Source organism: Marmota marmota, unplaced genomic scaffold (assembly GCF_001458135.2).
Source record: "Marmota marmota marmota unplaced genomic scaffold, marMar, whole genome shotgun sequence".
In the NCBI taxonomy this organism is placed as follows: Eukaryota; Metazoa; Chordata; class Mammalia; order Rodentia; family Sciuridae; genus Marmota; species Marmota marmota.
Genome location: NW_025999990.1, coordinates 33,624,266 through 33,636,650, shown reverse-complemented (window position 1 = coordinate 33,636,650; position 12,385 = coordinate 33,624,266). Strand labels below are relative to the sequence as shown.

Sequence of the window (12,385 nt, the reverse complement as noted above, 5' to 3'; positions counted from 1 at the left end):
ACCAGCCTATACTGTCCTCCTCTCCACCTTGCAAAGAAGTCATGAGCTGTGTTCAGAGTTCTATTATATCAGGCAGATAATAATGATGATCACAAACAGTACAGATCTATTTCAAATCTTAGCCAACAGCTCAAACTTTGCTGCTGTAGACACTAAAAATTAGACAACAGGTCTCTATCCCTTCATTTTGCAGTTGACAGTCTTAAATTGTCTGAAGATTATCTGCGCTTAAATACTGATCATGGTTAAACATTCTCATATAAAAATGGATTGTTCCAATGGCCTTACATTACAGATGCTGAGGCTGGAGAGGTGTTTACCCAACAGATAGTTATTGAATGTCTACTATTTACCAAGAAGAGCTAGGAAGTAAGGGGTCCTGTGGGTTCCTGCCGAAATAGCCAAGATCCTAAGAGGCACATACTGCCTAAAACATCAGAAGTTCCTTTGCAACAGATCATGAGTTCGGCCCACTCTGTACATAGTTGATAATTCAAAAAGTAGACCCAGAATCCAGTGGTTTGAAAACACTCAAGATACCTATGAGTCCTTCTGTTGATTCACTGTGGTACTCATATAAAATAATGCGCGGCTTCTTTAAAGTTTTATGGGAGCCCAAGAGAGTTAATGAACCACATTGGGAAAAAAAAAAAACACAATCAGGAGGAAATGAGGGAATCAGAGAAGGAAACGTGTAGGCAATTAAACAGATTTTAAAGATCTAATCAGGAAACCCAACCACATTACAGACCGAAAAAAACAAACCATAAGTAAACATGCCTAGGAAACATTATAAAATTGTTCAAAATCAGTAGTTTCAGAGTATAGAAGATGAATGTGAAACAAATCTCCCTACCCACTTGGGAATTCTATTGATATAAGAAAATAGAAAAAAAATAAAGTGAGAACTATTTCAATTATGTTTTACAACTATCCCCAATCTCCTGGTGTTTTCATGATTATAAAACGCCTTTTAGAATTTCACCCTACTTAGTCACGAAAGAAAAACAAGAAGCAGAGAAGGGGATGCTGGACAGGAAATTAACTTCAAAGATTTCCAAATCCAGAGCCCATTTTTGAGTCAGTAAACAAGGCGCCTTGTAAGTCTCTACCTCAGTCTCCAGATTCAAAAGAAAAGTCCAATTTCTCTTCTGTGACTCAAACTTGAAATTGCATTCTAATTAGAAATTGTAATTTTTTTTTTTTTTTTTTTTTTTTTTTTTTTTTTTTTTGGTCTTTTTTTTTTCCTTTCTTGAGACCCAGTCTCACTATGCTGTCCCGAGTGGCCTGGACTGAAGAGATCCTCCTGGTTCAGCCTCCCAAGCAGCTGGGACTATAAGTATGCCCCACCACCAGATTGACTTAATAATTATCAAAAGACCATATATGTAACATGATTTCAGTAAACTCACACTAACATTAGCAAACCTCAAATACATAAAAAGGTTTAAAAACAAGACAGACTACTTTAATCATGATATGTTATAGTAACAAACTTGATACAGTTATATAGCAAAAACTCTCATAAAGATACTATAAAAAGAATTTTCTAGCCAAATACTGGGAAATGTTATGTCGAAATTACTTCCACTGGGTAACCTGTAATGCTGTACACTTTGAGAACTTTATTAATCGTTTCAAATGAATTACAACCTATCTTTCTAATAATTATAAACACTAGATAACACATTTAGGATCAACCTATAACAAACCCCTACTCACTGTAGTCTCATAAAGGAGTACAAGATTCTAGCTATCTTAAGCAATTTATCTGTCCATTTCTCTTCTGGAAGAAAAAAATCCTCACCATGATTTATAGCTACTCCTATCTTAGAACAACTTAACCTGGTTTTCAAAATGTAAGATTCACTCTATAAAAGACCAAAGGGCATTATGATGATCAATTGAGAAAAGTAAACCTAGCTAGCACTTAATTTCCCCACCACCACCACCATTTGGGGTGTTTTTCAGAAACATAGTTCCAAGACTGAAGAATTACCTGAGACACATTCAAAAGTAAATCAGAATTGCACTCAGAATCTCTGGTGGAATTCCTGGGAAATAAGGTTATTAAAGCAGACCACCCTAACTATGGCTTAAGCACATTAATATTTGAAAAACCACTGTTCATATTAATTCTCTAAACATGATTAATAACATTTGTAATAAGCCAAACAGGAATTTTTCCTTCCATATTAGTTAAACTTATGCATCCTCCTTTGCACAGCTTTCTGAGGCATGCACAATTCATTCAGACCCTGGAGAGTCCATCTGCATTCTTAATCAACATACAACAACAAGGATTTGTTGAAGACAAAAACTTTTACTAACTCAACTAATTAACCTACAAAACAAAGATCCCAGCAAAAGGTCCTATTTGTTACACTCCCAGAGAAGGGGGGAAAAAAAGGTGAATTAATAAATTTAAGATTTAACATTACTAAGTTTACCTTCCTAAATATTTTACTGGGCCACAAAGCCAAAAAACATGACTACTGACAAGCGAACTCCCATTTCAACTAACCAGGGTTTTGTTGTAGCTCACACCAAACTCTGACAACTTTTTTCTATGACCAAAAGCATGTATGCCCACGGGAATGTGACCATGAAATATAACACACTGAGTGGTCCCAAAAGTACAATTTATATCTAGAAAAGAGTAAAACTGGGATGCTCCCTTTCACTCCCTAGTGAGACAAGAAATTAGGTAAAAATACCCAGTTACAAGTAGAGGAAATGCTTAGTTTTCGAAAGGCATGTTAATAGCATTGTAAGTACCTTCAGAAACGTCTGCTTTCAACCTTCAATTGACCTGATCTCCAATTTAAATCACATTTATTACTTGAAAAATTATTCTCTTTATTATCCTGACAAAAGTCAGAAATGGAAGGAAAGGGTCTTTTAAATATTAAATCACAGCACTGTCCACAAATTAAAAATAACAGGAGGGGGCAAGCAGAGAAAGGAAAAGAGAGGAAGGAATCCACAGGACAGACTGCTCTGCTCGAATGGGCCAACTGCCAGCTCAGGCACTGGTGACAAAAGCCAGGCTGGTCCAAGGCGCCAGGACAAAACTGTAAACACTCAGAGCCTGAGGAACACCCAGATGCAACCTAGGAGCCAAGGAGTCTCCTAGGACTCTGCCCTTGGACTTCCCACCCACCTCCACAGTTTTGGCCCAACACAAACAGGAAATGCAGGCTTGAAAGGAAAGAGGAGTCCAAGAAGGCCCGTGTGGGTGGAGAAAGGACAGGTGGCTGGGAGGCCACGGGTGCATGGAGTGAAGGGCACACGGTCAACACAGCACAGAGATGAAGCCATGTTGGTGATCTGTCCTGTCTCAAGCAAAGCATCCTCGCCAGCCCTAACGGGTGGTCACTTACCCTCACTTGAAAACATGCAGGGACAGGTGGACTCACAAGGCCTGTTACCACACTGATTTCAGGTCCGTTAGTAATTAGTGTGCATGTCCGTGTTTCTTTTTTTTTTTTTTAATTTTAATATTTATTTTTTAGTTTTTGGCGGACACAACATCGTGTTTCTTAACAATAATCCTAAAAGCAGTCATACTCCTGAGGCCATGTAACGAAAGTTTCATCTGTATGGTTATCCCTTCAAATGGGGTTCATATTTTCTCCAAATGTTCAAGTTTCCAGAGCAGAATATGTCAGTTCTTTCAACTCAGGAACAGGGGAATCCAGAATACTAAAGTGTACATTTCAGCTCTTCCACCAAGCTGGGTGAGACTTTGGGCAAGTACCCAGAGAGTCTGTTTTTTCTTCTTTCTTCACACAAAGGCTAGCCCTACTGGCTATGGCACTTTCCATACAAAGCGCCGGCTACCTTTGGGGTTTTGCTCCTGGGGCTTCTCTATCTACAACTCTGGCACCAGAAACACCAATGCCTCTGTGTCCAGGATTCTCATGGCCTTGGACCTTGCAGAGAGAAGCAAAAACAGGGATTGTGATGAGGAACGTAGTCGTCACAGCTGGAACCACCAGAGCATGAAGCCTAAAAGTACTAGTGCCCCGAGAAACCTTGTAGCACATCCTATGATAAACAGGCTTCTGCCAGGATGATTATGTTAAAAATGAATCAGAACCAAGATTTCTGGGACCTGGGAAAGATGCTCATTAAAGCATACCACCTCAAATAAGGCTTGGATGGGTAGGAAATTAACCACCATATATAACACTGCCTCAAAAGGAAAATAAATGCATTTTCTTCCCAACCAAATTCCAAACGGCGTTTGGAATCCTGTTATGTTGTAAAGATGAGGTGTCCCCTCCAAAGTTCCTGCACTGATACAGGAATGTTCAGAGGTGAAATGATTGTACTGTGAGAGCTGTAACCTAATCAGTCCATCCTATTTTGAATGAATTGGGTGAATGAACTGCAGGCTGCTGGGGCACTGCTGGAGCTGGTGGGTCACTTGGGGCATACCCGGGGAAGGGTTCATCTTCCCTGTGGTCCCTTCCCGGCTTTCCTCTCTGCTTCCTGGTCAGCCATGAACGCAGCAGCACTTCTTCACCATGGCTTTTGGCCATAACATCCTGCCTCATCTTGGGCTAAAATGCAATGAACTCAGCTAACCACAGACTAAACTTCTGGAACCATAACCAAAATACCTCCTCGGGTATTTTGGTCCCAGTAACAAAAAGTTGACTAACACGAATACTTATCATATACAAAGACTACAAAGCTAGGTTAGGAGTTTCCCTTTTAAAGGTATCCACAGATGTGGCTCTTCTTCTCTTTAGCAAACAAGAAAAGGGAGAAATGATAGACACTGCTGCAGATAAACATATTACTACTTCTTTCTGCCACAATGCTTACTAGATCTCATATTATTCATAAAAGACTAAGGTGCTAAACGGTATTTAGCAGTGCCAGATTTCAATGAGTCAATAAATTTTCCTAATTTCCCGCAAGACCATAGGATTTGGATTAATTTACACTGACACTACAGAGCTGGGTTACAAGCGTTACTCAAGAACAGTAATCTGAATGTGGAAGGCCATCTCTAAAAGGGCCTCCAGTCCCCTTGAGTGTGGACTGGATCCTTTGTTTTTGTGGTGCTGGGGAATCAAACCCAGGGCTTTGCACATGCTAGGTAAGGGCTCTAACACTGAGTTACCTCCCCAGCCCCGACTCCTTTCTCACAAGACAGGAGAATAAAAAAAGGTAGCAGCATCTCCTGGGATACCTCCATACTACACTTGGGCCTTCTCCATATTCTGATTTAGCGCCTATGATTCCATGTTGAAGAGTAAGTAACTTAGTGAGTCACTTCCACTTGCAGGAGTGAGTTTATTACTCAGGTGTGTAGGGAGAGAAACAGATAAATGTCACCCACCCATGGACTAAAGACACTCCAATCTCTCTTCTGGGCTCCACGCCCATACTTCCATCTGCCTACCTACTGACACAATCCTTCCTGGATGTCCCACAGGCACCCCAACTCAATCTCTCTAAAATCAAAACAGCCCCATCAAAACATGTCTTTCTACACTCCCGCATACTAGTTACCTGGTTGTCTAAGTTAGAATCTGAGCATTATCTTGAAGACACTTCCTTTTCTTCAACTGCACTATTCACATACTTAGTTCCTCCTGGTGCAACTATCAAGTCTGATCCAGATCAAACCTTCTATTGCTTGACCAACTGCAATAACTTCTCATCTGCTGTTCCTGTTCCTGGTTCTGTCCTCTATACCCCATCTTTTACTAGAACTATTACTCTGAAATAGAGATTGCATTATTTCCCTTTTTAAAACCAGCACGGGATGTGAGGCCAGTAGGGAGGCCCAGAGAATAAATAAGACCAACACCATGGCCTAAAGCAGAAGAACCCATGAAAGAGCCACGCAGGTCAGAGAATCTGGTGAGGAAAAACCCAAAGAGCTTTTGCAATGCAACACAGACTAAAATAGCTCAAATTAATCTCCAGGATATACAAAGAACTAAAAAAAAACTTAACACCAAAAAACAACAACAACAACAAAAAAACACAACTAACTCAATCAATAAATATAGGCAAAGGAACTGAACAGGCACTCACAGAAGAAACATAAATAGTCCACAAATACATTTTTTTAAAAAAATGTTCAACAACTCTAGCAATTAGAGAAATGAAAATTAAAACTACACTGAGATTCCATCTCACTCCAGTCAGAATGACAATTATCAAGAATACAAGTAGCAGCCAGGCGAGGTGGCACACGCATGTAATTGGGAGGCTGAGGCAGAAGGATCAAGAGTCCAAAGCCAGCCTCAGCAATTCAGCAAGTCAGTGAGACCCTCTCTCTAAATAAAATACAAAATAGGGCTGGGGAGGTGGCTCAGTGGTCGAGTACCCCTGAGTTCAATCCCCAGTAGCCCCCCCAAAAAAATACAAGTTAACAATAAATGTTTCCCCACATAAATGAGGGGGTAAATGTTCACTCATATACTGCTAGTAGAGCTGCAAATTGGTGCAAACACTCTAGAAAGCAGTATGAAGATTCCTCAGAAAACTTGGAATGGAACCACCATTTGACCCCCAGTATAAATCCAAAGGACTTAAAATAAGCATACTACAGTGACACGGCCACATTATTGTTTATAGCAGCTCAATTCACAATAGCTAAGCAATAAAACCAACCTAGGTGCCCTCAACAGATGAATGGATAAAGAAAATATACACAATGGAATATTATTCACCCCATAAAGAAGAATGAAATTATGGCATTTGCTGATAAATGGATGGAACTGAAAACTATCATGTTAAATGAAATAAGCCAATTCCGAAAAACCAAAGGCTGAGTATTCTCTCTGATATGTGGATACTAACACATAATAAGGGGAGGAGCGTTGGGAAGAATAGAAGTTCACTGGATTACACAAGGAGAATGAAAGGGAAGGGAGGAGGAAGGGAACAGGAAAGACAGTAGAACAAACCGGACATAACTTTCCTCATATATGCTCATAGATGAATACACAACCAGTGAAACTCCACATCACGTACAACCACAAGAATGAGATCCTAAGTTATACTCCATGGATGTATAATATGTCAAAATATACCCTACTGTCTTATACAAAACAAAACAAATAAAAATAATAAAACAGGTTAAGAACAGAGAGAGCCAGGCTAGTCTAGCCAGAGCCAGGAGGCTAAAGGGATATGATAAGAAACATGCAGGGCAAACAGCAACTTTCTGAGAAACCCAAAGAAAAGCTCAATCAAAATGACAGGTGAGGGTTGAAGGTGTAGTTTTTTGACAAATAACACCTGTCCAGCAATGCAAGAGGCCCTGGATTTGATCCCCAGCACTGAAAGGGGAAAAGAAAAAGAAAAAGGTTAAGGGGGCTTTGAGCAAGGACCTGACTAAGCCACCTCTCCCAGAATACATATGCCTGCACCCTACCACCCAAGACCACCAACTCCACCACTCCCAGTAGGATACAAACCCCATGGTGGCCCAAATAACCCAACACTTGGTCAGGTAATTCCTCAAAATGGCCCACAGGAATTCAGACCAAAGTGGCCCAATTAGATTCCACCACTACCCAAAATACCAAACAGCCTCTCACTAGTCTAGGAAAGGTCTGGGATGCTAGTGAGTCAAATGGACTATGAAATTCCCACTCCCAGGGAGATTATTCAGTCTCCCCCTTGATACTGCCTCACTGATTACAGGCCCACTGATTTCTTTCTTAATAATAGACAGCTTAGATAAAGCTGTGTGAGCCCAGAAACCTTTCCCAATCTGACCCATCTACCACCCCACACCCTGAGTTGTAGCCAGATGGAACTATATAGTACTCCCACTTTCTGGAAGCTTACTCATGCTGTTCACTCTGACCAGAAACCCTTTGCTCAGTCTGGAAAAATCCTAGTGATGGCCCACTCCAACCACTAGCTGAAATACTTAACCAGTGCTCACTCTCCACCACATGCTTTCCAAGGACTTGCTGCAGCTCCTTCCCCAGGCTCATCCTCATTGATGACTGCTTCTGCCATCTATCTTTGGTACCTCAATGTCTAGCTTCTCTCAGGTGCTCCATTTGTATTTGTTGAATGAATTTTTTAAGCTAGTTCATCTTCTCCTCTGATATGACAGCAGGGAAATAACTGGATTATGTTGGAAGTTATACTAGAAATAGCTTCCTATTAAGTGAAATTCTAGTCTCAATCCCACCAAGTAAAAACCTTGGAGGGAAACTGTACTCATCTCTTTGCAATCAGGCACAAAGGCCAACATAGGATGAAAAACAATTCATGGCTCCTACCTCTCCTGGGTAGTCTAGGGCAGTGTGTCCGTGGACTTCCTATGGGGTGGCCAGGGGGAGGGTGCTTGTATCTCCCTTAAGTTACCCTTAGCACTAGAGTTAAAGACTATCCCTGTGTTTCCTGAATGAATCAGAAATGTCAGGGGAAAAAAACAATGAGCTTCAAGTTCTACAGAACTCATTGTACATTAAGACCCAAATAGCCCAGAAAATGCTAAGCAACATCGACAATCAGTGGAAACTAAACAGAGTATGCCGTCTGCAACCAGCACACTACAATCAGGTAGTGTATCAGCTCACAATGGAGAGAAGAGAGGAGACAGGAACACAGGCAAAGGAGATCAAAGAAGAGTAACTAAAATAAAAAGCCCTGTCTGAGAAGGGCACCTGGCAAACACAGATGTTGACATAATGTAACTGACACCTACCAAGCAGGTTGATGTGGTAGGATTAACAAGGACGGCTTAACAGAAAAGATTTGAAACATTTATTTAAAACCAATAAAGAGTCCTTCAACATATATCTCAGTCTTAAGAAAATTTAGCCCCCAAGAGGCAATTCAAGCTAAAATATGATGCATTTCATGAAGAAATTTCTATAGGTCTAATGAAAACGCTAAGAAATCCAGGACAGAATGGGAAGCACAGGTAAAGCACTTCTGCTGCCTAACAAAGTACTATGGCTGTCTCAACCCAAAGCATGTCTGCAGAGAATGGATTGTCGCACTGTGAACTCAACTAGCCACATTTTTCATGGGACATCATGTTTACTTGTGGGAACAACGGACACACCATGGTTAGACTTGTGTGTCTGACCTATATTTCCTCAAATATGAAGAAACGGATCCTGACACTTAAAAAAAAAGACAACATTTGTTGCCAATGATAAGAAGTTGAACATTCAAGCAAAATATCTGAATTTTGCAAAACTGTTTCCCAATACTTAAAAGACATACAGATAAGTAGGAAGGTTTTGTGGGTTTTGGTGGGGGAAGGGGGTTGCTTTGCTTTTTTGTTTTTGTTTGTTGCTAGATGGCACAGGATTTTGAACCAGAGTCAATTTACAAATTTATGGTATTTTATAAGCTTGGTTAAGTTACTTTTCTTACTAGCTTTAATGGGTTTTTGTTGTTTTTTAAATAAAATTCAAGACAGTATTTAAATTATGTCAACCTAATTGCTTGCAAGAAAACTGCCCAAATTATTATGATGTTAATATGATTGTTCTATGGAAACATTAAGCACTCATATATAAAAGATATATTAGTATTTCACATCAATTGAATTTTAAGAATCTGCAGATAGTATATTAACACACCAACCAAAAAATTAAAAACAAAAGGATGACATCAAATAAAAGTTGGAATTCTGATTTCCCTTGGTTAACTTTTCTTCCCCCACTCGCCACCCCCTCTGATGAACGTTCTGAACCCAAGGGTGCTTTACCACTGAGCCACATCTCAAGTCCTTTTTATTTTGAGACAGAGTCTTGCTAAGTTGCTCAGTCTCATCAAATTGCTGAGGCTAGCCTCGAACTTGAAATCCTGCCTCATCCTCCTGGGGATCACAGGCATGGGCCACCACACCTAGTTCTTTAGTTAACTTTTTGAGTAATATGACTTTAACAAGTTGAATACAAAGTAACAAGTTAAATACAAAGTAAGAACATTGTTATCTAAGAGCAAACCAAAAGGGGGAAAAAAAAAAAAACCCTTCTCCAAAATCAAAGTTAAATGTCTAGTAAAATAACATCCCACTGGGATGTCCAAATTCTAAGAAGTTACATGAGAAAGTAAAAGAAAAAAAAAAAGCCATCGAATTAGGAATTAACGTATAGACTTCCAAAATGGCAAAAATAAATAAATAACAAACCTTAAGGAAAGTCTTTACTGAACATGTTGGATAACATCAAGCCAACTGCGTGATACGAAAGATTGACATCTACCAAACTAGCCAATATGGTAAGATGAATAGGGGCTTCTTAATAGAAGAGATTTGAAACTTAATATTTGGGACCAATAAAGGGTATTCCTACACACACATATTTCAGCCATAAGAGAGTTTGGCTCCAAGATGTAATTCAGGCTAAATTATGAACTACTGTCAGTATTATAGGCTTCAAGGGGGTGTTGTTTGCTGTTGCTATTGTACAAAGAAACTGCATCTATGGAAAATAATATTAAAATATCCATGCTTCTACAAACTCTACCCTAAAACTTCTATTTTGAGATACATCAAGGTGTCAGCAACTTATCTTCTCAAGCATCATCATCTGAGTGTATTTTTTTTTTTTTTTTTTTTTTTTTTGGTACTAGGGATTAACCCAGAGGTGCTTTACCACTAAGCTCTATCCCCAGTGTTTTTTGTTTTTTTATGTTGAGACGGGTCTCAGTAAATTGCTTAAGGCCTCGCTAAGTTGCTGAGGCTGGCCTGGAACTTGTGATCCCCTAGCCTGGGCCTCCTATGTCACTGGGATTACAGGCCTGCACCACCTCACCTGGTTCTGAGTGTATATTTCTTACTTCAACCTTAATAAAGAAAAAGTCACATAGTGATTTTTCTTTAAGAAGTCAAACAGTCTGGATGAGGCTTGCTTCTTCCTTCTCCCAAACAATTCATAACAATATGTATTACACCCATCTCAAAATTCTGCAGGTGTTTTCACTCTATAATAGTATCACATTTTTAACCAACTTAGTGTCTAACGAAAAATGGTAGGAGATGCACACTGTTACTAACAGTTTAACATTAAAAACACAATAACCAAGGAAAATTCAGAAAAGTTTTGAAAATAACGATGTATTTTCATATCCATGTGAAATTCTTATTATTCATTCATTAGAATAATTCCAGGTTGGTGGTTTACCAACAAAAGTGGGGATGAGGAATTAGGAAATTTAAGAAAGAAGCCAATTCTGTATTTCAGACCAAAGGCCTAAAGTGCTAAACAGAAGTTTAAAATTTTAAACTACAAATTGCCTTACATAATTATTTTAATCACTATTTTATCTTCGAAGTCATCCTAACAGGTAGCTGAGGCAACCTGCCCTTGAAAAGCAGATCCACGCATACCAAATAATGGAGCACTGTTTTTTACAAGACAAGTCAGACCCTAAAAATTCCTGAAGTATAACACAAATGTTCATTGACCCCATTCTAAAAAAGTGACCTAGAACACTAGAATAGGTACACTCTTGACCTCGATCACATTCCCTGCTGCCGGTTTCTCCATTATAATTTTACAACCAGTTATTATATCTGAGGATGTTTGAATAAAACTACCATCCAGCTTAGGATTTGATATTAAATGGATAAAGCGGGTTATGAATACTTCAGAACACGTCCAGAGCATCCTGGGCCATCACACCTACACCTACTATGTCCATTTAATGCAATGCTTTAAGTTATTTAAACGTACATTAACAAAATTCACGTAGCAAAGCCATGCCTGCAGGCAGTTTGACACGTCTGAAATAACAGTGCAAATAAAATGCTTTCTGGGGGCCCCGTTTACACAGCCTCCAAATCCCACAAGTAACATCCTTAACGTTCGGCATTTTCTCGGTTGCGACCGTAGGAGGTGAGGGTGTGTCTCGGTACTTACCGATGCCCGGAGCCACATAGATGAAGTAAAGACAAGACGAGGACAGGGAGAAGAAGAAGATGAAGGCGAGGAGGGAGCGATTGGAGACCCGCATCATTCGCCTGAGCACAGACATCTTCCTCTTCCCAGCCTGCAGCTCGGGCTGCGCTCTCAGGCCGGATTCGGGGCCACCGTCCAGGCCCTAAACTTCCATGAATGTGCTATGAACCCCGAGAATACCGACGGTTCCGTGCAGAGAGGCTCTGGGAATAGGGCCCGAGCGGGAAGGAGAAAGGGGGATGAAGCGCACGGAATGAATGGGAGGCCGAGGAGCCGGGGAGGAGAGGCGCGGGAGGACTAAGGGGAAAGGTGGAGGAAGAGGAGAGTCCGGGTGGGGGTCCCGAGACCAGAGAACCTGGAGAGGCGGAGGAAGGGCGAGGACGCGCGTTCCCCCCGCCAGGCAGCGGCGGGAGGAGGGGCTGCAGGTGGGGAGAGGCGCAGGCTGCGCGCCGCGGCGCCCTGCGGAGAGG

At 40.6% G+C, this 12,385-nt stretch overlaps 1 protein-coding gene across 1 annotated transcript in view; it reads right to left on the bottom strand.

The window, feature by feature from the left end:
* B4galt6 (beta-1,4-galactosyltransferase 6) overlaps positions 1-12,379 on the bottom strand; it is a 57,544-nt gene extending 45,165 nt beyond the window's left edge. The window contains exon 1 of the mRNA XM_015482455.2: positions 11,877-12,379. Coding sequence (XP_015337941.1) covers positions 11,877-11,991 — 115 coding nt within the window. The 5' untranslated portion in view covers positions 11,992-12,379. The remainder of the gene's footprint in view (positions 1-11,876) is intronic.
* Between the last annotated feature and the right edge of the window lie 6 nt (positions 12,380-12,385).